Source organism: Amblyomma mixtum, chromosome 5 (genome assembly GCF_055824585.1).
Source record: "Amblyomma mixtum isolate Tamu chromosome 5, ASM5582458v1, whole genome shotgun sequence".
Lineage (NCBI taxonomy): Eukaryota > Metazoa > Arthropoda > Arachnida > Ixodida > Ixodidae > Amblyomma > Amblyomma mixtum.
Genome location: NC_143016.1, coordinates 178,248,632 through 178,274,581, shown reverse-complemented (window position 1 = coordinate 178,274,581; position 25,950 = coordinate 178,248,632). Strand labels below are relative to the sequence as shown.

Genomic DNA, 25,950 nt, shown 5'->3' with positions numbered 1-25,950 from the left:
GCACTGACATCACACAGTACACGGGCCTCTAGAATTTCACGGATCGCGAACCCGCGTCTTTCGGGTCAGCAGCCGGGCGCCATAACCACAGAGCCACCGCGGCGGTACAGTGAACTGTCAATGTAGCGGCGGGGACAATGAGGAGTACAGTAGGTCGTGGTAGGGTCCCTAGAAATACTAGGGACCCTCGTGGTGAGGAGCTGGAAGTAGTAAGAGAATTATGTCTACTTAGGGCACGTAGTGACCGCTGATCCAGATCATGAAAGGGAAATAACTAGAAGGATAAGAATGGGGTAAAGCGCATATATGGCAGGTTCTCTCAGATCATGAATGACAGTTTACCAATATCCCTCAAGAGAAAAGTATACAACAGCTGTATCTTACCTGTACTCACCTATGGGGCAGAAACGTGGAGGCTGCCAAAATGGGTTCAGCTTAAGTTAAGGACAACGCAGTTGGTTATATTAACTCTATGCTTTACCCATGGAGGAAAAAAAAAACTTCCTCCATGGCTTTACCTCCCTGTTCTAATGCGCGCGTTTATCAAAGTCCATTTCCATGTCTAGCCACCATGGCTTAGCCGTAAGGCGCCAAGCCATATCAAAGACACAAGACGGTCCATTCGAAGAACGAAAGCATAAAGTCATGGCTCAAGCGGACTCGCAAAACGACGCCGGTAGGATAGATTTTGCGAGCAGTACTACGTGCTGCACACAGTGTCGCGCGTGTCACGCTCGGGAAAATACATTCTTGCCGCAAGCCATTGCAGTTGACGAGCTTTGAACTCGGGGCGTTCCTGTTGGCATGACACACAACTGAGCGAGTTGGTTGATCATTTCGCTACAGACAAAAGCGCAGCAATGCTGCATTTCAGGGCTCTAAGTCTTCCATGGGACTGCTGTGGTCGTTGGAAACAGCAGCTGTCATTCCTTTTTATCTCGGCCCCAGACTTGCTTAGGGCGTGCACCAAGCTGTTGTCTTCGGGGCGTTGCATTCAGGGATCGACGTTCGGGGTTTCCTTCTGTGGTGAAACTTCTGCCTTGTCACTGGTTTTGTCCTGAACAGAGTGATTTTTGTGAGCGAAAGGCAGAAACGCCCGTGCACTCGTGCGATCAGAGTGCATGTAGGAGAACCCAAGGTGGCTGTCGGAAGAACTGTACTGCGCTGACAGGCGCGTGCGAGAGAGAAATGTCGACAGAACACGCTCAGCATCGTCTGCGCGCGTCCGTTAGTGCAGTACCTGTTCTTCTAACATGCATCTTCACCAGCTAGTCCACCATGGAGCTGCAACCCCTGGTGGTTGACTACCGCATCCCTTATAACCCTTGTGTAGCTTTGGAGCGTTAGCGCACATGCCATGCTTTGTGTTCGTTGTGGAATCTTTCCGAGGAAAGTTTACGGAAGTTGGCAGGTGAAGATGCTACTGTTGGCTGTTGGCAGCCCCCTGCAACTTCAGAGAAGCTTGAGCAGTCAGAGAGCTGCGTAGTGCGAACAAGACGTGCATAAGAATCAACAGGGCAAGTGCTGCACACAACCTCATTCGCTGCATAGGCCAGCGGTTCTTGAGCACTATTTTCTGAAGGAGAAACTCAAGACACACACAGGACACTATGGGCACCATGGTGAACAAGTATCTCTGCTACGTGTAGTGTTGTTATATCAACGTTCTTGTGAAACGTGCGCACCTCCTGATGCGTGCATTTCTTCGTCTGTGTGGTATGCTTCTGGCAGTTGCTTCTCCACAGGGATGAGAGTTGACTGGAAGCTGTGCTAGCCACCTTTTAGGCCATGAAGAAACAACTAAGTCCTTCATGGTTCTCTGACTAGTCGGGTACCATACTGCTGCAAACCTCCAGAGTTTAAACAAGTCATTGTGCTGTTTGTTGAAACCTGGGAAGAGTTTTGTGCCGTTGCGATTGAAGGGCTCAAGCTTCTGCACAGCTTTGAGGGCAGATGAGTCGCAACTGGGTGGCAGAGAAAGATGTTGCTCATGCACACACAAACTATTTTGAATGAAAAACAGTGCAAAAGACAGGGTGGGAAAGCTTACATAAGTACTGCTATTCATTTACTTCGCGACCGCATTTAAGTTTATGTAAAAAACAAACAACCAAAAGGGTCAAAATAAACACGAGTAACCAAGACCTGTTATTCAGGAATCAAAATAAGCAACCTCGTGGTATGACAATGGCCTGCTTATGCAGATTTCTCCTTCCACTTAATAATAGATCCAAAAATTTTCCGCACCCAAGTGCTTGAGGATGATGCATTGTTCAAAGATTGGCAGGTCTCAGTTTTTCACTTCTACTTTTAGAGCGCAGCTCTTAGGCGCCCGTTACTGCGTTTCGCAGCGTCGCCGTTGCCGTTGGCCGTTGTAACCAGCAGTGGACACCCTTTAAGCTGCGTAAGCGATGGAACAGGAGCTTGGAAAGGAGAGAGTGAAAGCGCAACCTCTTCCCCTCCTTAGCAACCGGCGCACCAGTGGGGTATGCTGCTATGCATAGCAACTGTGACGTCGCACAGTAGTGGTGGAATGAGCGTGCGCGCGTCGGCGGTGGCAGCTACACTGCCGCTCCTTCGCCAGACGTCTCGTTGCAGTCGAGTGAGTGAGACACATGGCTCCGAAGCGGCCCAGTGATTCCGCGCCAAGGGTTTCTGGGAAGCGGCAGTGTGTTGACCACAAGGCTTTCGCCAAGCTCTGTTTAGAATTCCCAAAGTGTCTTCGGTATTTTTTTGTGAAAAGGAAATGCGCAGTATTGGTCCCCCACAGCTGCAAAACCAATACAGCGGGGGGCTTGGAAAGCAGAGGGTAAAATTTGTAAATTGGTTTTTGCGGAAAGGAAATGCGCAGTATCTGTCTCACACATCTCGGTGGACACCTGAACCAGAGGGAAAGCACATAACTGCCATCTTGGAACACTGGGCACCTCAGTCGTGCTTTAGGCTATGGGGGGGTAGTGACAGATGCGCGCTGCATGTTTTGGCATTGACAACGTTGTACCAGAAACGCTGCCACCTGCCAGGTTGGCAGGTTGGGTGGGGACTTTAATGTAGATATAAAGACAAGCGGGAATTTCTTACCACTTATGCGGGAGAACATCCTGTTCCTCTTGCTCGTAACAGCTCCCACTACTGTGACAACCTCGCGAAATACTTTCATAGGCCTCGTCTTTGAGAACCAGGCATTGGTGCAGCAAGTTTAGTGTATATCCATCTATTTCTCTGACCACAAAGCTTCGTTCATGACAATCAAGAACTGTTAGTGGAGTGTTTCTTGCAGAAGGAATATGTGTGAAAAATAAGTTGCCTGTAATTTTACATACATGTCTTGCTCGAATTCTTTGCCTCAATCTATCGAAAAGCTGAAACAACTGATGAGCTGTGCTCAACTTTCGCATTAGGAAGTAACATAATCGTCGGCAATTTTTGGTTTCTTACCATTGTTTCTTTTTGTTGCATGTGCTTTGATGTGCTCACATGATAAATGCATTCCATTGATAGTGCTTGCATGTGTCTCTTCTCTGCTCCATCTGTTCCATTGTTTTCTGTTCTAAATGTTCATTTACCAACTCACCCAGTGACATAACATTGATACAGCTGATTGCTGAAAATGAAATTGCATGCCTAGGAAGTGTTACCCGTATGAAAAGTTGCTAGGCTCTGTCACAGTGTACATTTAAAGGGACACTGAGGAGAAATTGAAGTTGGCTTGCATCGACAGAATACCAGCTCCTGATTACAAAAATGCCACTCATACCGACAACAACGCTCTTGTAACGTATAAAAGAGCAAGAACCAAAATACAGGTATCTCCGCCACAGGCCATACTCACAAGTACAAGCGTGGTGACGTCATAGGACAAAACAGTGTTGCTAGAACCAATGGTTCTAGCAACGCTAGGACCGGTGAAGTCACGAATCACTGAGGCGCAGCCAATGCATGCGCAAATCTCCTTGACGTCGCCAGATGGCGCCACGTGCCCGGCAGCTACGCACGCGCCTGCAGCATCGGGACGAATCAGCGCCCTTTCATCGGCGGTAGGCGGGCTCCCGGTATTCCGCTAACGGTAACAAGGTACACGGTATGCTAAAGGTGTCTATTTGCGAAAACTTCGTTGACGACTTCGACAACGGGATCCATCGTAACACTGGCAAAATGCCGGTGCAAACATAAGCGAAGTGACTGTAGCGACGGCCGCAATAGCCGATAGATGCCTTCAACGTGCGGCCGGCGGTATCTTTCTTTTCGGCTGCTGCTAGGCCGCTCTGCTGGCCGCTAGAAATCACGGAGTCTGCGTTACGTCATGTACACGTCATGTTTCACGTCACTTAGTCCTGTGTCGTCATAAGAGAATCCCAAGTTTGAATCAGAGCGGCGGGAAAACTTTTTCAACTTCGAATCCAAATTTCTTAGAAATAAATGCATCTTTCGCTGCCGGCCAAGTGGCAACAAAGCCATGAAATGCCGAACTATCTGATTTTACTATAAAAAAAATATTGATAGTGCTCTCCTCACTGTCCCTTTAAATCAGCCTGTACAAGACCTTTCTTGGGATGGGATGGTGAGCATTTATGACTGCCTATTTTAAGCGATGGAGGAACCTCCCATAACTGAACATATTGAAAAAAAGAACTGCACAAAGGCATATTCACAAAATGGAAGGTGTACTGTTTGTTTGAATATAAGTTGAAAAATTTGGGATCAAAAAAGGTGTGTACTCATTGCCAAGCAGTGCATCAGACCAAATTGGTCACTGTGACGCTGTTGCTGACATTCCGTCTCTCAGGCCTCTAAGTGAAGTTATGCGTGTTCTTTAAGAACTGGAAGGAGCAAGCTGGTAGACTGAAAATGCCTGGCCCAGACTGAATACCTTGCGTTGGGAGAAAATATTCTGGAACGTAGTTTCCACTAAAGTGTTGCTCCACTTTAGTGGAAACTACGTTCCAGAATATTTTCTCCCAACGCAAGGTATTCAGTCTGGGCCAGGCATTTTCAGTCTGCCAGCTTGCTCCTTCCTGGGTGGGAAGAACCATGTGACAAACCTTAAATAAAAAACAAAAATTGGTTTTTAGGAAAGGATAATCAGTAACTCTCTCACTTCTTGGTGGACACCTCAACCACACTGTGAGGGAAGGGAGGAAGGTTGGAGTGAAAGGATGCGGTACTGTAGGGGAGGGCTTGGGAATAATTTTGACTGCCTGGAGATCTTCAACGACACTGATATCGTGTAGCACACGAGCGCCTTCTACATTTCACCACCATCAAAACTCGGCTGCCACGGTTGTTGGGTTTAGACCTGGATCTGGCTCGGTAGCCAAGCACCCTAACCACTGAGCTACCAAAGCATTCTGACAAGGTTTATGTTTCCAACATGACAACCCTGTTGGGGCAGACAAAAGTACACTTGTGCCCTTCTGCTTTGATGTCCCACGAAATGCATGCCAGGGAATAGTGGTTGACCAGCATGCAGATTCTTCATCCTCATGTGGCTCTGAACTTCAGGTTCAACCGTAGTGGTGGACCTATGCTTTAATAAGCCGTTATCATCATCATCAGCCTGACTATGCCAACAATAAGACAAAGGCCTCTGCGATGTTTCTCCAGTTAACCCTGTCCAGCGCCAGCTGCTGCCATCCCATCGCCGTAAACCCCTTAATCTCATCCGCCCGCCTAACTTTCTACCTCCCCCTGCTACGCTTGCCTTCTGTTGAAATCCAGTCTGTTGCCTTATGGGACCATTGGTGCCTTGCCCATGCCCATGCACTTCTTCCTCTTGATTTTGGCTAGGGTGTCATTAACATGTGTTTGTTCCCTGACCCACCCTGCTCTCTTCGTGTCTCTTAGTGCTGCACCCATCATTTTCCTTTGCAGAAACCAAAAGTGGCTGGGACTAGGTGCCCTTGATTAGTAGTAGTAGCATTTATTTAAAGTTATAATAAAAAAGGAAGGCAAAGTTTTTTTCTGGCCTGGCATCTGCCATAGCTACGGGGAGCAGCTCACCTGGAGCAGCAGAAATAGAGGGATAGAAAGCAGACTGGAGTAATGAAAGAGGTGAGGGGACAGCCAGAAAGGATGGGGGGGGGGGATAGGTACTATATACCAGTATTCTTTTTTACACTTTGACATATATACAGGTTGGGCGCGTGGGATGTCCATAATCGAAAAAGAAGACTTGCACGACCCTTGATTTGTGACGGTGTTGAACAACAGTTTTTTTTTTAACTTGAATTTATCACGTAAAATTTTTTATATTAGCAAGACATTAGTGCAGCAAAATTAGTGGTGGGCTTTGCAATTTGTTTTGTTGGCCGTGGGAAGCTACAAGTCTACGCTATTCACTTATTGCCATTAGGGAAGGATACCCTGTCAGAAGGTTGGGCTTGAGTTTGGTGGTTCAGTGGCCTAAATAGATCGCCTTGTAGGTGATGGCTGAATGGAAGCATGTCTGGAAAGGTGTGGTTCAAGTGGTCACCAAGAGTTAAAAAATATATATAAAAATAACTTTTTTCTATACTTTGGCCAGCATTCACTTCTTTATAACAGAGCAAAAATATTGGACATATTTCATGTTTGTTGAGCACAGGCCCGCTGTGTAGTGCATTGAAGTCAGGTGCTTGGTTTTACACGTAGGGTGGTAAAATGCATAGTGCAGGCTCCGCCCAACTTCAAAATGCACTGGTTTATATATGTGGCTGAGGACAAGGGCATGCTACAGTGAATGCAGTGTTAACAGCTCAGTTGAGGTCATTTCTACTAGCATCTCTTTACCAAGTTTCAGGTATTCAACATGCTTTGTTTGCATCAAGTTAGAATTAACGGCCAATAGCCTTTACTGGCTGCTACTTATATAGATTGGACATGAAAGGTTCGTAATCTGATCAGAAGCCTTCACCAGAACTTCACATGAGTCACTTTCCATTACAGTTTCCATTAGTTCCCTTACAAGACCATTGCAATCCACTGTGGCTCCTGTTGAGGGTAACAGAGAGGCAGCCAGTGTGTGTGCATATTTGGATAACCTACATGAGGTTTTTCACTTTTGCTCTGCGTGAAATTCTTCTCTTCACCATCTTAAAGGGCAAACATTCGGAGTCCATTCTATGATGTGCGTGATCACTTTGCCAATTTTACAACTTGCACACCTCAGAGAAGGGAAGAAAAGTGATCCAAGCGAAATAGGTTGGGGCATACCTGTGATAATTTTCAACAGGTATTCATGCTGGCCAAGCTGTCCCGTTGCATTAGACTAAAAGGCTGGAATTAATTGAATTACGACCCTGAAGTCTTGATTGCTAGAGTCGATAGTGATGTTCACTCTGTATTGTGATGTGAGAGTTTTGAACTGACCAGGTTGTCTGGATAAACTCTTATTTTTGAGCAGAAGAAATATTCTGGTGGTCACTTGCCACTGTGTCACATACATGTATGTAACTCTTGAGCATGACACGCTGTTTCTCTGCTGAGGCTTGTGAATGCATGCCTGGGAGACACGTCCCTGTCCTGTCTGCAGCTTGCTAATTGGGCATCTTTAAGCTGGGAAATTCTTTTCCTGCTGGCGCCGCCGCGGTGGCTCAGTGGCTATGGTGCTCGGCTGCTGACCCAAAAGACGTGGGTTCGATCCCGGCCGCGGTGGCTGGAATTTCTTTGGAGGAGAAATTCTAGAGGCCCGTGTACTGTGCGATGTCAGTGCACGTTAAAGAACCCCAGGTGGTCGAAATTTCCGGAGCCCTCCACTACGGCGTCTCTCATAGCCTTAGTCGCTTTGGGACGTTAAACCTCATAAACCAACCAACCAACCTTTTCCTGCTGGCCTACCTCTCTTAGTCCGATATCCTCCAGACATGTCGTTAGGAATGACTGGAAATCGAAGGGACGCTCTTTTGGCAAATAGAACTCCAATCGCAGCGTGCAAGTTGTGTAACCAAGCTAAAAAAGTGGTCGATTTGCTTAGTTAGACCAGATGCAAATTAGATGCGCTAACAGTCTGGTTTTCACTTCAGTGCCGGTGTTAAAATGCTGTGTTCACGGATGACAGTTGTTCGGATAACAATAATGGGTTAATGGCCATATATGTGGAATTGGTCGTTCTCTACATTCATAGATCCCTCTTCTTACCACACCTGGCGCAGTGGTGCAGCACCACTGCTCTTCTGTGGCAGGTGCCGCTATCGATGGGACTTGGGTTGCTTGGGTTGGGTTACGACCCTTGTTGCTCTTCCCAAGCAGCGCCTATACACACGCGCACGCACGCACGCACGCGCACACACACGCACATGCGCATGCATACACACATGCACACCTGGGCAGAGAAAACACACAACAGCTGAATATGAGAAATGGCCACTATAAGTGCTAGCTCACTAAAAAATAGTAATTGAAGGAAAAAGTTTTGTGAGTAAAAATTAAAGCTGACTTACTGTGTTGGTTGTTATCTAACAAGTTTCACTAAAAACAGGATATGAGATAAAAGGACGCGTTTGCTTTGTCTTTATCACTCACTGTCTGAATGCTCAAGCCCATGTTGATCAATGGATGGCATGTCGACCACATCGTAGGCGTAGTAACTTGCAATGTGAGATGACCAAGGTCTGCTAGGCTACACAGTTAGTAAGCTGATTACGTGTAGCAGCAGCTCGGTGGCTGTGACTCTTGGATCCCAAGGTTGTGGAACCAAATCCTGGTAGTCGTGGTCACATTGCCATCTCTGTGCTTTGCATTGTCGGCGCGTATTGAACAACCTCAGGAGGTAGAAATAAATCTGGAGCCCTCTGCTAGTGTGCTTCATGTGCAGCCTCGGGGCATTAAACTTCAAATGCTAGATACCTTATTAAATGTAGAAAAAACTTAGATGATTTGGTTGCTCATCTGTCAAGGTACGCATCATCTTTTGATGTCATTGCATTGAGTGAAACGTGGCTCAAGTATGATGAGCCAGTCTATCTTCCTGGCTATAAATCCTTGTCTCGACCTGGCGAATCACACACAAGAGGAGGTGGGGTTGCACGCTTTGTTAAAGGTAACCTTGCCTACCAAGTGTTGACTGTGGCATCTCTTTGTGATAATTGTATCGAAGCACTTTTTATAAAACTTTCAGGTAGACTGATGGTTAAGATATTATACAGGCAACCTAACCCATCGGTAACAGTCTTTCTTAAAAAAGTTTAAACTATTCTTGCCGAAGTATTTCATAGGAATTGCAGTGTTCTCATTGTGGGAGACATTAATATTGATCTATCATCTGCACGTAGAATAACTATATCTTTCTCATCGAATCTTTCGCTTTGCGTAATCTCATCTCAGAACCAACCCATATAACGAGTACCTCGAGCACTTTAATAGATCATGCACTATGCAACATTGACATAGGTGTGCAAGCTGAACTTGTGCTCATATGATCGTTGACCTCCTGCCTATTTTTGTCTTCATTGAAAAAGAGCTGCGTAAGCAAGAACAGACATCACATAACAAAATTCGGACTAAAAACAATTGCGTCTCGCTGCGCAAAATTCTTGAGCAAACCACTTTTACTTCTGCCTATGCAAGGATGTTAATGTTGAGTTTGCAAAATTCCTAGCTCTTCTGAAAACCGCTGTTACCTGGAGCTCTTCAATGACGGCTAAAAAATACAGCCAGCCAACATGTCCCTGGATGACAACTGATATCTTAAAGGTGCACTAAAGAGGAATCTGAACTCAACTTTTTACCACGGGAACTCGATCTACACGTTCCGAGCATTCTAAGAAACTTCGAATTAATGTCCTATGCGGCTGATTTCTCTTATTTAAATTGGATTAAGCGTCCCGGCTCCTGCCTTTTTTTGAACTGGCTGCTGGCAATAGGAGGAGTCAACTAATGCTTGGAGTGCCTTTCAGGTAGTTGCGTGGTGGCTTCACTTTCGCTTTTATTTTGAAAGGTTTTTGTGAATAAATAGATCCAGTCAGAGACAACATAGCTGCAAATTAGGCCCACAGAAATAAAAATAGGCGTGAACTCTTTGCTTTTGCCGATCGCTGCGTATCACTCCGCCGATGGCAGAGCGGCAAGCCGACACCGGACTGGCTGATTGGCACTTCACACATTGACTGACTCCTCCTACCATCAGCGGTGAGTTCAAAAAAAGGCGGGAGCCGGAATGTTTATTCCAGTTTCAATTGGGGAAATTGGCCGCATAGGAAAATAACTCAAAATTTCTAAGGATGCTCGTCACGTGTAGGTCGAGTTTCCGCGGCAAAATGACGAGTTCAGATTCCTCTTTAGTGCACCTTTAAACATACTGAAGGAAAAGGACAAATGGTACCTTAAATGGAAGCAACTGAGATCAAACGACTCTTATCTAAGCCAGTTCAAATGCTACCGCAACCTGTCTGTGTCTGTTATGAGGAACAGGAAAAAAGAATATTATTCACTTGTAGAGGAGACTCGGGGTAATATGTATGAAGAAAATGTGGGACATAGTTAATGACTCAGTCGGCCTTCGTTCAAGAGTGGATGCTTTGCCTGAATTGCCTGACAAAGGTACGGCTGCCTTCGCTGGCTTCACAGATTTTATATTGGTGTAGCCTCATTAAGAATGCCTGAACGGGTGAACAATAATTTAGCATTGCCTGACGTATCAATAGAAGCAGTGGTAGCAGCAGTCAGCATTCTCTCAATAGGCAGAGCAGCAGGCCTGGACGCAGTTGCTGTGTGACTTATAAAAAACAGCATTGACATCTTTGGTACTCATCTGTTGCATCTTTTTAATAATTCTCTGAGAAGTGGAGTATGTCCTCATGAACTCAAAGCCTCTAAAGTCATGCCTGTCTTTAAAAAAGTGGTGAGCGGTCCACTCTGTCAAACTGCAGGCCAATTTCAGTATTAAATGTAATTAATACGGTATTCGAAAGGTGCTCTGTAAGTGAACATGGAGCTTTTTAACCAAGTACAATATTCTCTGTCCAAATCGGCATGGTTTCCGACCCCGAATGTCCACTTCCTTGGTAGTTCTGATCTTTACACAGCTGATAAATGCTGCATTACATGACAACAAACTGGTTGTAGTAGTTTATTTAGACATATCAAAAGCCTTTGACACAGTTGACCACTCAATAATATTACAGAAAATAAGCAAACAAGGGAAGGGGAATGAGGGGCTCGTTATAAATATGAGAGAAGCCAACAGCCACAGAAACCAAGGAGCAAAGGGGATTTTTTTAATTAATTTTTTTTTGTGGTGTTGATCAAGTAAGAATATTACTGACTATGTTGTCGCTTAAAGCTAATTGATTAGAAAAGCAGAAGAAAAAACAACCACATGCCGCCGGTGGGATCTGAACCCACGACCTCCGAATTACGCGTCCGGTGCTCTACCTCTGAGCTACGGCGACGGCTGTCAAACCTTCTGCTTTCGGGGGTATTTATGTTTACAAATAACCTAACCTTGAGAGTGTTCATCAGCGCCACCCACGTTTGTAAGCGGCGGACGTGGAACGTCCTGAGTTACCGCTGGTGTGACATAGAACGCCATCTAACGGCGAGGGTGGAAGCTGTGTGAGAACCCTCTTATGCTTCCTATGGCATCAAGGCTGCCAGAACTGAGACCCTCGCTAAGCAATCAAGCAAACAAGGGAAGGGGAATGAGGGGCTCGTTATAAATATTGAGAGAAGCCAACAGCCACAGAAACCAAGGAGCAAAGGGATTTTTTTAATTAATTTAAAAAAAAAAATCCCCTTTGCTCCTTGTCTTCTGTGGCTGTTGGCTTCTCTCATATTACAGAAAATAAAAAGTTTTGGTTTAAGGGGGAAAGTTATTGAGATAATCAAGAGTTACTTTTCTGTTTGTTAGCAATGCGTTGTTGTTAGAAACTATATCTCTATTCCTCAAAAAAATCTCTCTTGGCGTGCCGCAGGGGCCTGTACTTGGGTTCCTCCTTTTTTCAATCTACATTAATGACTTTCCATCGTTTCTGAACTGTTCTGATACTGTTATATACGCTGATGACACTGTGCTATTTCTTATAGGGGATACATTAGAGGAACTGGAGGGCAAAATTAACGAAGAACTTAGTAAAATTTCACAGTTGTTTGTAAACACTCGGCTCATACTTAACACCGAGAAAACAAAGTATACCTTATTTCACTCAAGGAAAAACAATATTAGTAATGATGATTTAATTGTAACCTTAAATGGTACGTGTTTGCTTACTGTCTCCCACATGAAGTACTTGGGTGTCGTCTTTGAATCGGATGTGCACTGGAAGCAAGAAATTAAAACTGTTTTCTCTAAATTACCTTATAGCTGTCATATTTTATTAACAGCAAGGGAATATTCTCGAGCACCGATTTTGCGTATATTGTATTGTGTGTTTGTCCACAGTCACTTGTGTTACTGTCTAGAGACATGGGGCGGTACTTATAAAATGCATTTGGAACCAATTATCCGTTTGCACAAGCGTGCCGCTCGTACAATAACCTTCGTATAGGGGACCGACCCTAGCCAACCACTCTTTCAACGATTGCGAATATTACCGGTATCAGTTGCATACAAACTAAAGATAGCTCAGGTAATGAACACAGTAATAAGAACTATTGATCCCTTTCCTCTTACATTGTTTAGATCACCACTGAGACAAAAAAGAGCTGCCACTAATAATAGATTTAACCTACCCCCATGTCACAACACTTATGGTTGAAGTATTAGAGTACAATGGTGCCCAAATTTGGATTGAAGTTCCCGATGAAATCAGACATAAAACGATTTTCAGCCTTATTGAAACAATTTTTCTTGTCTGTCCAGAACTGTCGGACTAAATACGTTTATTTGATTTTTGTGCATTTTGTATGTCTTTTTTTCCTCATTTTTCTTTTTTTTTTCTCGGAATATTTCTGCGCTTTACATATTTGAAATGCCATGATTGTAGTATTTAATGCCTCTTTGTACTTGTTCTTTCATTGTCTGCCATTTCTTTTTGCAACATCTTGTGTTTGGACCTTTTACTAGTTGAGTTGGCTATGGGTCCAATCATGTTTGTATGTATTGATTTCATAATATAAAAATGAGAGAGAGAGGGAGAAAAAAAAATGATTATGTGTTTTGCCCTAAAATAGTTTTACAGTTTTAAGAACCTAATCATGCCATATGCTAATCAAATGGCTACACTTTTCAGTGTGTACTATAACTAGTTCATGTAAGTGGCATTGTTGCTTGAGCTAAGAATATCATAATAACAAAATGTGGCTGTCTGAGAGCAGTGGTCCTTGTATTCTGCACTGTTTTGGCCGGATGGTTATTGTGCCTTGTATGTACTCTCTTCATGCTGGTTGGGTGTTATGTTTACCGGCAGTTCATCTGTGCAGCAAGTTCTTGCACTGAGTTAGTGACACTCGGGGATTTGTGCAGTGTCAGGGCCAGGTGGTGGAGTAATCATTCGGTTCAGTAAATGCTGGGGTGAAAGGAGGTCGCACACAGAACGTGTTGCAGAGTTTGTCCTTTGCTGAGGTCTACAACTTCCTTAGTCTTCTCTCTCTAGCCGTAGTTACAATTCTTCTGTACAATGCAAGTGCATTGGTTTGCATTCACTTCGTGTGACGGATTCACCCATATAGTCGTGCACAACCTTTGTGGCACTTATGATTGTTTCACTTGTGATTGTAATACTTGTGATTGTTGCAGCTCATCCTGCTTAATGTGTTAACATTGCTGCCATCACTTTGGCAAAATCTGTCCACTGCCCTCCAACCAGCCACTCACTTTCATAAGAAGCAACCCCCCCCCCCCCCCCCCCCCAGAACACATCATACAGAAAGATCTTGCACTCCAAGCAAAGCATGAGAATTACACTCAGTTTTACACAAATGGATCAAAAACAGCCCTTTACGTATATTGGAAGCGCAGTTGTACATGAAATTAGGAGAAAGCAATATGATTCTTGCAGAGCTTATCACTGTCTACAATTGAATGCTACGCTGTCTCTGTTGCAACCAGAAAATAATTACAAGAGGACATTAAGAACAGGATAATATAAACCAACTCACTAAGCATTCTAAAAGTACTGCACTCCAGAAATGCAGTACCAGCGATAGCCGAAACGTACATACAAGAAATAATGCTGGGTGCTGAGCCATGTCGTTATAGCCGGTAATGAAAGAGCCTACGGGTGTGGCATGAGCTCATCAAAGCAAGCTAAGGAAAGTAAATATTTTGCACAGAGATTGCTTATAGCTAGTAGAGAGTCAACTAATAAAAAAATGGTAGTCCACTCAGGATAATGCAATCAACAACAAACTGCACCTGGTAACGCCGATCTTTGACAAATGGAAGTTGTCAGGAAAGTTTTATTGAAGTGTTATGTTGCCTTCGCATTGGACATACGCATCTTATTCGTAACTTTCCTTTTTGCGAACTAAGCCGCCACGGTGGCTCAGTGGTTATGGTGCTCGGCTGCTGACCCGAAAGGTGCGGGTTTGATCCCGACCGCGGCGGCCGAATTTCGATGAAGGTGAAATTGTAGAGGCCCATGTACTGTGCGATGTCAGTGCACGTTAAAGAACCCCAGATGGTCGAAATTTCCAGAGCCCTTCACTACGGCGTCTCTCATAGCCTTAGTCGCTTTGGGACGTTAAACCTCATAAACCAAACCAAACCTTTTTGCGAACTATGTGGCAAAATGGTCACAGCAAGTCTTACTTTATTTTCAAGCAAAAAACTAGAAAAACTTACGAAAAAAGCAATTTACAGTATTTTATGACAAAGACGTTCCTTTCCACCTAAACTTGCTCTTAGGAGAGAACGCAATGGCAGGCTTATCGCAAGTTGTTAGATTCTTAAAAGAAGGAAATGTCATCAGCGAATTGCATAACTTTAAAGCCCGCCAGCACAACATCGAGATGACAGCCTCCTCTGCTTGTGCACCAAATCCCAACCCAGTAAACCAACTTTCACCCTCCAGACACCCCCGCCCACGATAAGCCATGCAGCACTAGAATGAAAAACTGGAGGGACACCTAAGCTCCAGTGTGACAGCGTTGATGGGTTAATTCCCACATATGCGGAACTGGGGTTGGCTTTACCCACGTGGTTGGCCTTACCCAACCACATGATAATCCTGTCTCTGGTCACTTGACATTTGTAGATAGCTGAGAGGCCTTGTACCACATATCCTGGCACAGTGGTTAAGTGACATGCCTCTGCTCCGGCAGGTGGCTGCTTCAAATACCTTGTGAGACCCAGGGCGACCTCTTGTGACCACTTAATTAACTGCCACGGTGGGCAGGTTGTGGTGACGTCACAAAATCACGCGAGCAAGGTGACAGGTGGGCCAGCTGCTTTTTCGCTCACAACACCACCGCCACCGATGACACCCTTTGCCGGGCTAGTTGGTTGCGATCCATATGTATCAGCAGTGCGAACACAACACAGGAAGAAGAAGGAGAAGAAGGTACAGAGCGCTGAACTTCCAACTTTTATTCGAACAAAACTGAACCCGCACTTATATACACACACACCAGGTAAAATCCTACCAGGGGGAGTAATCAAGACGCGTGATCAAACTGGGACCCACACGATGTCCAGGGCATCAAAAAGATAACTAGAATCGCACTATACAATGAGTTTCATGAAATGAAGCACGAATGATATGCGGAAAACAAGAGAATGTAAAAATGGAGCTGAGTGTGTGCAAATGGAAAAAATGGAAAAACAGAGTTGAGGGTGCAAATTTTGCTAAAGAACATGAAAAGGTGAGAACACGGTAAAAGGTAAGCGATACGAAGGGTGAGCACCAGCAATTAACACGGCTAGAATGAAAATGCAGCATGTGAAGTGTGCCTCTAAAAATCAGGTAAAATCAGATAAAACCAGAGAGAAAGGTGATTTCTTTTGCTCAAATAAAAGTTGGAAGTTCAGCGCTCTGTACTATCTTCTCCTTCTTCTTCCTATGTTGTGTTCGCGCTGCTGATACATATGCACCGATGACATCGGATTTTCTGCATAACGGGACCCTTAAGCCATAGTGTTAAAGCAATGGTGAATTGCAATTCAAGAACGCAACGGAAGGGCGCTCATTGCAGCAGCGAAATGGACAACCAGTACTGGACAATGGACAACCAGATTTGTCGCATCACATCGAATGACCGCCTGTGCATTTCTTTCAGTGTGTCTGTGTGGTGTGTCTGTTTGCAGTGCTGGTGGAGCGGGTGTTTCTGCGGTTTGTGACGGCCGAGACAGACGAGCAGTTTGAGTCGGTGCTGGGCAAGTTCCTGCTGCCCGTGCTGGCCAAACTGAGCAGCCCGCAGGAGGCAGTCCGAAAGAAGGCCAGTTGTTCACCCCCTACTCCTTCCTCGCTTGCTTTTGGGATCATTGCCAACTGGTGCTGTGGAGGACAGCTGCTGTTAGCACACTGCTCTGTGCAGCTGAAAACGAATTCTTGTCTCGCCCAACTCCAACCTCATGGGTGTGGGCTCAGAAATTTTATATTGTGTGAGCGCAGGCTGATCGGTTAGTCAGTGCAATGTGTGTGTACACAAAGCCCTGTCTGGTGTCGTTAGCAATATGGATAAGATAGTTAAAGTAGCCGAAGAGTTCTACACAAATCTATACCTTTAGCCAATGTAATCGGAACGTTAATGAGAGAGGCTGTAGAGTACAGCAATGGGACATCCCGCCAGTAACGAAGGAGGAAGTAAAGAAAGCCTTAGGAGCAATGCAGAAGGGGAAAGCCGCTGGTGAGTATCAGATAACAGCAGCTTTGTTGAAAGATGGAGGAGAGATTGTGCTCTAAAAACTAGCCACCCTGTATACGATATGCCTTGTGACCTCGAACGTACCTAGAGCTTGGAAAAATGTTAACATTATCTTAATTCATAAGAAAGGAGACGTCAAGGACTTTGAAAATTTTAGACCGATCAGCTTACTGTGTGTTGCCTACAAGGTATTTACCAAGGTAATGGCTAATAGAATAAGGAAAGCCTTAGACTTCAATCAACCAGATGATCTGTCAGGCTTCCGTAAAAGATACTCAATATTAGACCGTATTCACACTATCAGTCTGTGATAGAGAAATGTGCAGATTATAACCATCCCTTATATATAGTGTTCATTGATTACGAGAAAGCATTTGACACATTTGAAACCTCAGCAGTCATGCAGGCATTGCGGAATCAGGGTGTAGAAGGGTCTTTTATAAAAATACTGGAAGATATCTATGATGACTGCACAGCTACCCCAGTATTTCATAAAGTCACCAATAAAATTCCAATAAGGAAGGTTGTCAGGCAGGGAGACATGGTCTGACCAGTGCTATTCACTACCTGTTTGCAAGAGGTGTTCCGAGGCCTGGATTGGGAACAGTTGGGGATAAGAGTTAATGGAGAATACCTAAGTAAGCGATTCGCTGATGACATTGTCTTGCTAAGTCACTCAGGAGATGAGCTGCAAAGCATTGCTAATGAGTTAGACAGGCAGAGAACAGTCGGCCTAAAAATTAACATGGAGAAAATGAAAGTGATGTTCAACAGTCTAACACGGTAACAGCAGTTTGCAAATGGTAGTGAGGTGCTGGAAGTGGTGAGGGAATATGTCTATTTAGGCCAGCTAGTGGCCGCTGATCCGGATCATGAGAGGGAAATAACTAGAAGAATAAGAATGGGGTGGAGCGCATATGGCAGTTTCTCTCAGACCATGAATAGCAGTTTACCAATATCCCTCACGAGAAAAGTATACAACAGTTGTATCTTACCGGTGCTCACCTATAGGGCAGAAACATGGAGGCTGCCAAAATGGGTTCAACTTAAGTTAAGGTCAACGCAGCGGGCTATGGAAAGAAAAATTATAGGTGCAACGTTAAGAGACCGGAAGTGGGCGGAGTTGGTGAGGGAACAAACGCGAGCTAATGACATCCTAGTTGAAATAAACAGGAAGAAATGGGCTTGGGCAGGGCATGTAATGCGAAGGCAAGATAACTGCTGGTCCTTAAGGGTAACGAAGTGGATTCCAAAAGAAGGCAAACGTAGCAGGGGGCGGCAGAAAGTCAGGTGGGCGGATGAGATTAAGAAGTTTGCGGGGATAGGGTGGCCGCAACTGGCGAAGGACAGGGTCAATTGGAGAGACATGGCCTTTGCCCTGCAGAGTCAGGTTGATGATGGTGAGGCTCAGGCAGGTGGGACTCATGGTGTGGGGCCTGTGTGCAGGTGATGGAGTTGCTGGTGCACGTGAACAAGCGGCTCAAGTCACGGCCGCAGGTGCAGCTGCCAGTGGAGACCCTGCTGACCCAGTACGCGGGTTCCTCCGCCACCAGTGGAGGAGGCCAGGCGTTTCTGGTCAACTTTGCACTGGTGTACCTGCGCATGGGCTTCCCCCGCCTGCCCCCGTGTCAGCAGGTGCAGCTACTGCCACGCCTTGTAGGGGAATGCGTGCCCGGCCGCCCCCATCAGCATCAGGACGAGTGAGTGGGCACTCCACTGATTGAAGACAGTATTTGAACGAGTTGGCATGGCCCTGGTAGGCTTTGACAGTATTGTCTCTCCTATAACAAGCATACTGCAGTTCTATTTCAAATAAAGTTAGTTCTACGCTTGTTTTGTTACCTTCTTGTCCGTGTCTGTTTGTGCGCAGTAGCCCCTTTTATTTACCATGATTGACCGACTAGCCCAGCAACGTACGCTCTTAAAGGTCTAGAGTTCTCTTCATGAGTGTGACATTAGACGAACGTGAGTAGTTAGTCAAGATAAAATGAGGTGAACGATTCTGAATTGATTCTAAAGTATTAATCAGTGACTTGATGTTAGGGTGCCATACGGAAGACGCATATTCTATTTTAGATCGGACGATCGTTTTGTACAGAAGTAGTTTTAAACTAACCGGAGCAAGTGAAAAGTTACGGCGAAGGATACCAAGCATGCGATTAGCATTGTTAGTTATGTGTTCGATATGCGTTTTCCATGAGAGGTCATTGGTAATGTATATGCCAAGATACTTATATGCAGAAACAAAAGTGTCGTTTTATGTTTCTCGGTTATTTTTTATTCATCTCCAGCATGCTATATTTGTGCAGCAGCTGACAAACTTTGTGGATTACTAGTGTGGCTCACCTTTCCTTCTGCAACTGATTTTTTTGGGGGGTCAGCATGTTTATGTGGTGATCATGGGCTCTGTGACAGGCTGCTGCAGCTGGCCATGGGAGCCGTGCCCCATGTGGTTGCTGCGCACAAGGCAGCTGGTGGCAAGGGCCCCGCCCTGCCGCCCCCTGCAGGCCAGGGGGAGCCCTGGGCACTGCTGCGGGAGCGGCTGCTGGACCTGCTGCTGTTGCCGTACACCCCCCCGGCAGGGGACGGCCCCGCCCCAGCGGGACTGAGTGCAGCCGCTGTGTCGCGGCTACCTCCACACCCAGGTGCCGACGAGCTGGAGCGGCTCAAGCTGGCCACCCTGCACCTGCTCGCCCAGGGGGGTCTCTATCCGGAGCACACCGTCATCGTCCACCTGCTGGTGGCCGCGGCCGACAGCCGGCACAGGTGCTGGGGAGGGGTTGGGGTGGGAACAATGAGCGTGTTTCACGTGCCACTGTGGTACTTTGTGAGTGGGGGGTTTTAATATTAGAGAGTTTTAGTATTGCGGGCTTTGCGTAATTGCGTGCATAGTGGAGTAGCGGGTTCAGAGTGCGCATACGCAGAACGCTAAAGGGGAACTAACGTTAATGTACGCGTGCAATTTTCAGAAGTTAGCGTTGTGGCTTTTGCGCCTTTGGTGTGAAAACATGTCGGCGTCCTTCCAAGCGAGAGCTGCCCGCTTCAGCCGATTCAGCAGTCCTTGCGATTCCGATCGGCATGTTTACCGGCGACTAATGGTGTTTTTGCTTTTCACTTACCTTGCTTCGACGACAAAGTTTAAGCTGCAATTCTGCCCAGTTTTTGAGATATGCTCTCAATTCTGGAGCGTTCAAGCCTAATGGCACCTCGAGCTGCACTGCTGCCGTCTGCAACTGCCGGGAACGTAAACAAAGGTCCGGAACGAAACAGAAATAGATTTTGAGCTTTGTTGCGGTTTTTTATGTACTTAAATGATGTATCACAATTATTTATATTAACTTTACAAAAGTTTTTTGAATATTAGACTCCCTGTAATGGAAAATATTCTTGCTCGAACGGTTTGTAGTTAACATTGCCTTGACTAAATGGTGCCATTGTTTTGTGTTTTTATTGCACTTTATTTTAATTTCAGGGTCATTTTGCTGGCGAAATTAAGTGCTGGTGTAATAATTGGCTTAAATGGCTCTGAAATATTATATTTCGGCAAGTTAGCGGCAGTGGCGACCATTTTAGAAGGACCTTTACGCCTCCATGTAAAGCAGATGGCGTTTAACGTTCCCAGAACGCTATACTAAAACTGTCTTTGGGGATAAGTTGATTGTAGCATGCTAACGTAATTTCCCTTAGGTTCGGTATCACACTAACGCTATACTAAAACTCTCTAGTATTCCCTTCAGCTACACGGTCTTTTTCAGTGGAGTCATTCCACAGCGAGAGCATGCCACTGTGAACATCTCGGCCAGTCATCTCCATGTGAGAGCAGCTAAGCCCAATGGGGAAGAGGGAAGGAAAAGAGATTCCTGCCTTTCCATTACTTTCTGTGGTTCTGGTGCCCTTGTGCCAGAAAGCTCCATTCAAACAGCTCAGCAGTGGCAAGGTGGAATGGGGTCAGACTCAGAGACTCTGCTGCCATGGAATCCACCGGACCCGTGAAATATTTTGCTGCAGCGGAAGTTTCATTGTAAAATGAGTCCTGAAGAAAGAGAGACTGGACGAGATAGTTCACAAATACAGTAGCCTCCTATTAAGACGAGCTCAGCTAAGATGATTTCTTAGATGAGACGAGCAAAAAGAAAACATTTGGTTGGTTTCCCTTAGGCTCAGCGTATAAAAGTCCATTTGAAAGGAATTGTTTCGCGGGTCTTTTGGTTAGGGTGAACTTTTGCAGCAGTGTGACCCACGGTGACTCTGCGCATTGGTACTCAAATTGTGTCCACGAGGCACTCCTGGGGCAAACGAGAGGAAATAAAAATTGAAGGGATGCTTCCTCGCAAGAAAACAAGAGAAATTCCTGGTCTTCATGCCAATGGAGCTGAATTCACACGACATCCCACTTCCGCTCGGTAAGATTCGCGCCTGGCCCATGGTGTTGGTAAATGTAGCATGGTGAAAGACCGCGCACATGCCTAATTCACTTATTGCCACCTGCAGAGACAAAGTTCAGAGGAGTGGTGATAAAGCAGACTAGACGTGTGCAGCTTTTCTCCAAATGCAAGCCAGGCGCTGGTTTCACGGAGCAGAAATGGGACGTCACGTAACGCCTAGTCGGCAGGTGATTGGTCCGGCATGTGAATTCACCTTTAAAGGGGGGGAGAGGCAAGTGTGGGTGCTCAGCAAGCCCACAAATGCACCCTGCGGAAGCTACTTTGAGAACCTCCGAGTGTAGACTAAAACTGTGTTTTGAATAAGTAGTGACAAAAGCCAGCTCTTACTTTCCATGACACATTATGATAACTGTTTGTAATGGTTTCACACGCGCAGTTGACTGTTGCAGTTTATTCCATGGCAGTCGACTGTATGTGAACCTAGAGAAACTATTTTTTTGCCACCGTACAGTGCCAGCAACACTGCTAGTCAGCAACATGCTTTGACCTTGTGCAGAATACAGGGTAAAAAAATGGTTAACATTAGCCCGAAAGCAGGTATGCCTGTTCAGACGAAGTGGTCAGAAAATAGGTTGGTTTCTGTGGTGGCTGAGTAGCAAATTCAATGAAACTATCAATTGTAACAACAGCAGGTTCATGCTGACGAGGTTTTATAAACTTCACTAATGCAGCAGCACTCGGTGCATCATTAAGATGTATGCGATGGACACAACTACTTTTTTTTTTAAGTGTTTCTTTTTGTCGTTGTTGTATTCTCTTTTGCGAAAACCTGGCCATAAAACTGGCTGTAAGAAAACCAGGGAGGTTTTTTAGGTGCTTCGTGTGAAATTAAAATTTTTATTGCTCACTGCAGAACTCCAGTGGAGTATATATCATTGGCTGCCAAGCATTTTTTCCAAGCTTGCTGCAAAACAGCTAGAGAGACAAAAAAAAAAAGTTGGTTGATTTTTCTGCTGCCTCCAGGCCAAAGTGCACTGAACTGTTGTGGTGCACATTGATTGAGAGAAATCCATGTGTGAAGTGAGCGTGTAAGGAAGGGGTTCTCAATCTCTTTAGTCTTGGGGAATCCCAATGTCTTTCAAAAGGTGCTGAGGGTTCCCATGTGCCTTCGGCTTCCTGCCTTCCTCTTTAAAGGCCAACTCCAGTGTTTTTTTGAACATTATAAGTTGATAATTGCACTCCCTGGAGTGCCCTCTCTCCAGTACAAAAAACTGTTTTTCAAAATACCGAGTAGAAGTATTCTAAAAGAGTGAAAACCAGGAAACAAAACTAGGTTTTAACCAACCATTGACATCACCATAGACCAACCTATAAGGTTGCAGATACTGTCACAAAACTTGTCATATCCACATTGATTGGCTATACTGGAGATTGAGAGAGAGCTTGGGTCGTTATCTGTCTGGAATGACCAAAGGCAAGCTTGAAATGTTGCCGCGGTGGCTCAGTGGTTACGGCGCTCAGCTGCTGGCCCGAAAGACGTGGGTTCGATCCTGGCCGTGGCGGCTGAATTTCGATGGAGGCGAAATTCTAGAGGCCCGTGTACTGTGCGATGTCAGTGCACGATAAAGAACCCCAGGTGGTCGAAATTTCTGGAGCCCTCCACTACGGCGTCTCTCATAGCCTTAGTCGCTTTGGGACGTTAAACCCCAATAAACAAACAAACAAACAAACAAACAAACAAGTTTGAAATTTTGTCCTTCAGCAAATGCAGAGCAAATGTTGACGGCCATGCGTCCAGTGATGTCACACAGGCAAGGTTGCCTGTAGGAATATCCCAGATTGAGGCCATGAAATTCGAAATTTTAAAATTCACTCGTGCTGCAACAAAACACTGCTTTACTGTAAAATTTGGCACAAAGGACTAGAAAACTGCGGATAACATAATGTGGATGTTTCAGTAAAATCCAATGAGGTGGAAAAAAATGCTGCAGTTGCCCTTTAACGCATGCAAAATGGAGCGTAAAGATGCTTGGTCCCTCAAAAAAATGCCCAAATTCAATCAAATAATGACTTGCTGGTGTATATTGAGACAGCCTGCTATAAGCATCTGCTGTATGATTATTGAAAATGCAGTAGGAAAGAGGAAAGGCTTCGTTTGAGGTACGCATGGATCTAGGCACTCTGGGAAACCAAAAAATCACTTCCAGTTTGAGAACCCGTGGGGAAACTGTTTGGGTAGGCTTGTGCATCGTAGCTTGTGCATCCTGTGGAGCTGGGCATAGCATTTTTTATTTGCCAAAGCCATCACCCAAGTTCCCAGAGTGAGACATGCTCTGATCCTACTCTTTGTGCAGTGTTGCCAGTGCTGCTGAGATGAGCATGAAGACTCTGTCAGTGTGAGTATTTCCCTCTGGGGTATTTTCTTTTGTGCATGCTTCCTTCAGACGCTTTTATTTCACTGTTCATGCCGCGCGGGGGGGGAGGAGGTGTGCGTGCATGCCTGGGATCATCAGAGCGAGGCTTGAGTGCTGCTGGAACTGGTGATGCGAACTGTTTGGAGGCTTGGAATACACTTAGTCAGCAGCTCAGCATGGCCCAGACTGGAGAGATTGCTGTTGTGTAGCATTGCCCACTCGGTCCGTGGGGTGTGGACCCTTGTCAGAAGCCTTTGCATTGGCTTTCCTACGCTGCTGAACGATTGACATCACGGCAAAGGGCTCGGACTGCGTTCTGCTCTCACAGGAACCGTGTCGACACTTTGTGCTGCCTTTTTAAACCATTCATGGAGGCTATGTTTGCTGCAGTGAAAAATGGCTGTTCCATAGTGATGCAAAACTATCGATAGTACTATTGATACTATCGATAGTTGAGTCACTATTGAACCATCGATGGTAAAAAAGACTATCGATAGTGCTAGCGATAGCACGCTATTGATAGTACTATGGATAGTTAGTACTTTTGATAGTAGTATCAATAGTACTATCGACAGTACTTCTGATAGTTCTATTACTATCGATAGTACTTTCGATAGTTCTATTGATAGTACTATCAATAGTCGTATCGATACTGCTTGTTATATATAGTACTATCGATTCTATAAAATCAGCCACGCATACCCACTGCATTCTAAACTTGGTTTCCCGAGTGTATTATGGAGGTGATGGTATATATATTACTATCAGTAGTACTATCGATATGGCCGCCGCTGTGGTTCAGCGGTTATGGTGCTCGGCTGTTGACCCGAAAGACGTGGGTTCGATCCCGGCCGCGGCGGTTGAATTTCTTTGGAGGAGAAATTCTAGAGGCCCGTGTACTGTGCGGTGTCAGTGCATGTTAAAGAACCCCAGGTGGTTGAAATTTCCGGAGTCCTCCACTACGGCGTCTCTCATAGCCTGAGTCGCTTTGGGACGTTAAACCCCAATAAACAAACAAACAAACCAACCGTACTATCGATAGTCTATCGATAATAGCACTATCGATAGTTTTTTTACGCTATCAATAGTTTAAAAAAAACTATTGATACTATCGATAGTCAATTTTCCGATAGTTTTGCATCACTACTGTTCCACCATTGTGCAGTTGTGCAGCGCTGAGACTGGCTGAACATTTTTGTTTAAGGACCTGTGCAGTGTGCTGTAATCATCATCATCATCATTTATTTACCCTTAAGGGCCCTTGGCTTAGGGCATTACATAAGGGGGGGGGAAAGGTCGTTACATAATCAGTGGTCAGTAAAATCAACAAGAAATACAAAGTACAGGGTACATGGTCAACATTAACATTATCAAAATATTAACATGAGAAAGACACAGCAGCTCAAGAACAACTTGAGATAAGAAAAAAAAACAAAAAAAACACATGCACACACTCAAAAACACGACAAAATAACTCAGCCCTTGAAATGTGATGATAATAACTGCCTGAATTTAATGGGTTCTGTTTCAATAACTACGAAATCGGGTAAGTCATTCCACAGTGTAATGGAGCTAGGTAAAAAAGATCTATTAAATGAGTTTGTGGAGCCGTGAATGCGCTGCAGACTTAAAGAGTTAAAAAGTCGTCGTGAGGTGCGAAGCGGCGGGTGCAATACAGAGTTTCTTAGCTGTGGGAAGGTGTAGTACAATTTGTGAAACAAACAGAGCTGTGAAATTTTACGCCGGAGTGCCAGGGGTTGCAGATCAAGGGATGCCTTGATAAGAGTTACACTGTGCTGTCTGCCGTACTGCGATGTGATAAAACGGGCCGCGCGATTTTGGATGGCTTCAAGCTGATCGATTAGATATTTTTGATGGGGATTCCAGATCGCCGAGGCATATTCGAGTTTGGAACGGATGAATGTTACGTAGGCGAGCTGTCGGACAGAATGGGGTGAAAAAGCAAGGGATCGTCTGATAAACCCAAGCATTTTGGAAGCGTCTGTACAAATTTTTGCAATGTGCTCACACCAGGTTAGTTTGTTGTTTATGATGATTCCAAGATACCTGTATGATTCTGTTTCGGAGAGTGGTGTGGAACTTAATGAATACTGATAGCTGAGGTTATTTCGCTTTCTCGATACATGCATGAATTTGCATTTCGAAATGTTCAGTTGCATGAGCCATAATGTACACCAGGTTTCTATGAGGTTTAAGTCGCGTTGAAGCAGAGTCTGATCATCGGGAGTAGATATGCGGCGGTAGAGGACACAATTGTCTGCGAAGAGGCGGATACGAGATGATACGGCATTGGGAAGATCATTTATAAATATGAGAAAAAGGAGTGGTCCTAGCACCGATCCCTGAGGGACACCAGAGAGGACTGTGGTATTTGACGATCTATGGTTGCCTATTATTGTATATTGTGAGCG

General features: G+C 45.2%; 1 protein-coding gene across 2 annotated transcripts in view; it reads left to right on the top strand.

Annotated features, from left to right (window-relative positions):
- Positions 1-546: 546 nt before the first annotated feature.
- Positions 547-25,950, top strand: part of LOC149344914 (proteasome adapter and scaffold protein ECM29) — a 141,409-nt gene continuing 116,005 nt past the window's right edge. For both annotated transcript variants that reach the window (XM_089546404.1, XM_089546403.1), the window contains exons 1-5: positions 547-676; positions 16,160-16,290; positions 18,166-18,419; positions 19,135-19,485; positions 23,459-23,500. In XM_089546404.1, the coding sequence (XP_089402530.1) occupies positions 559-676; positions 16,160-16,290; positions 18,166-18,419; positions 19,135-19,485; positions 23,459-23,500 (896 nt within the window). In that variant the 5' untranslated portion in view covers positions 547-558. The remainder of the gene's footprint in view (positions 677-16,159; positions 16,291-18,165; positions 18,420-19,134; positions 19,486-23,458; positions 23,501-25,950) is intronic.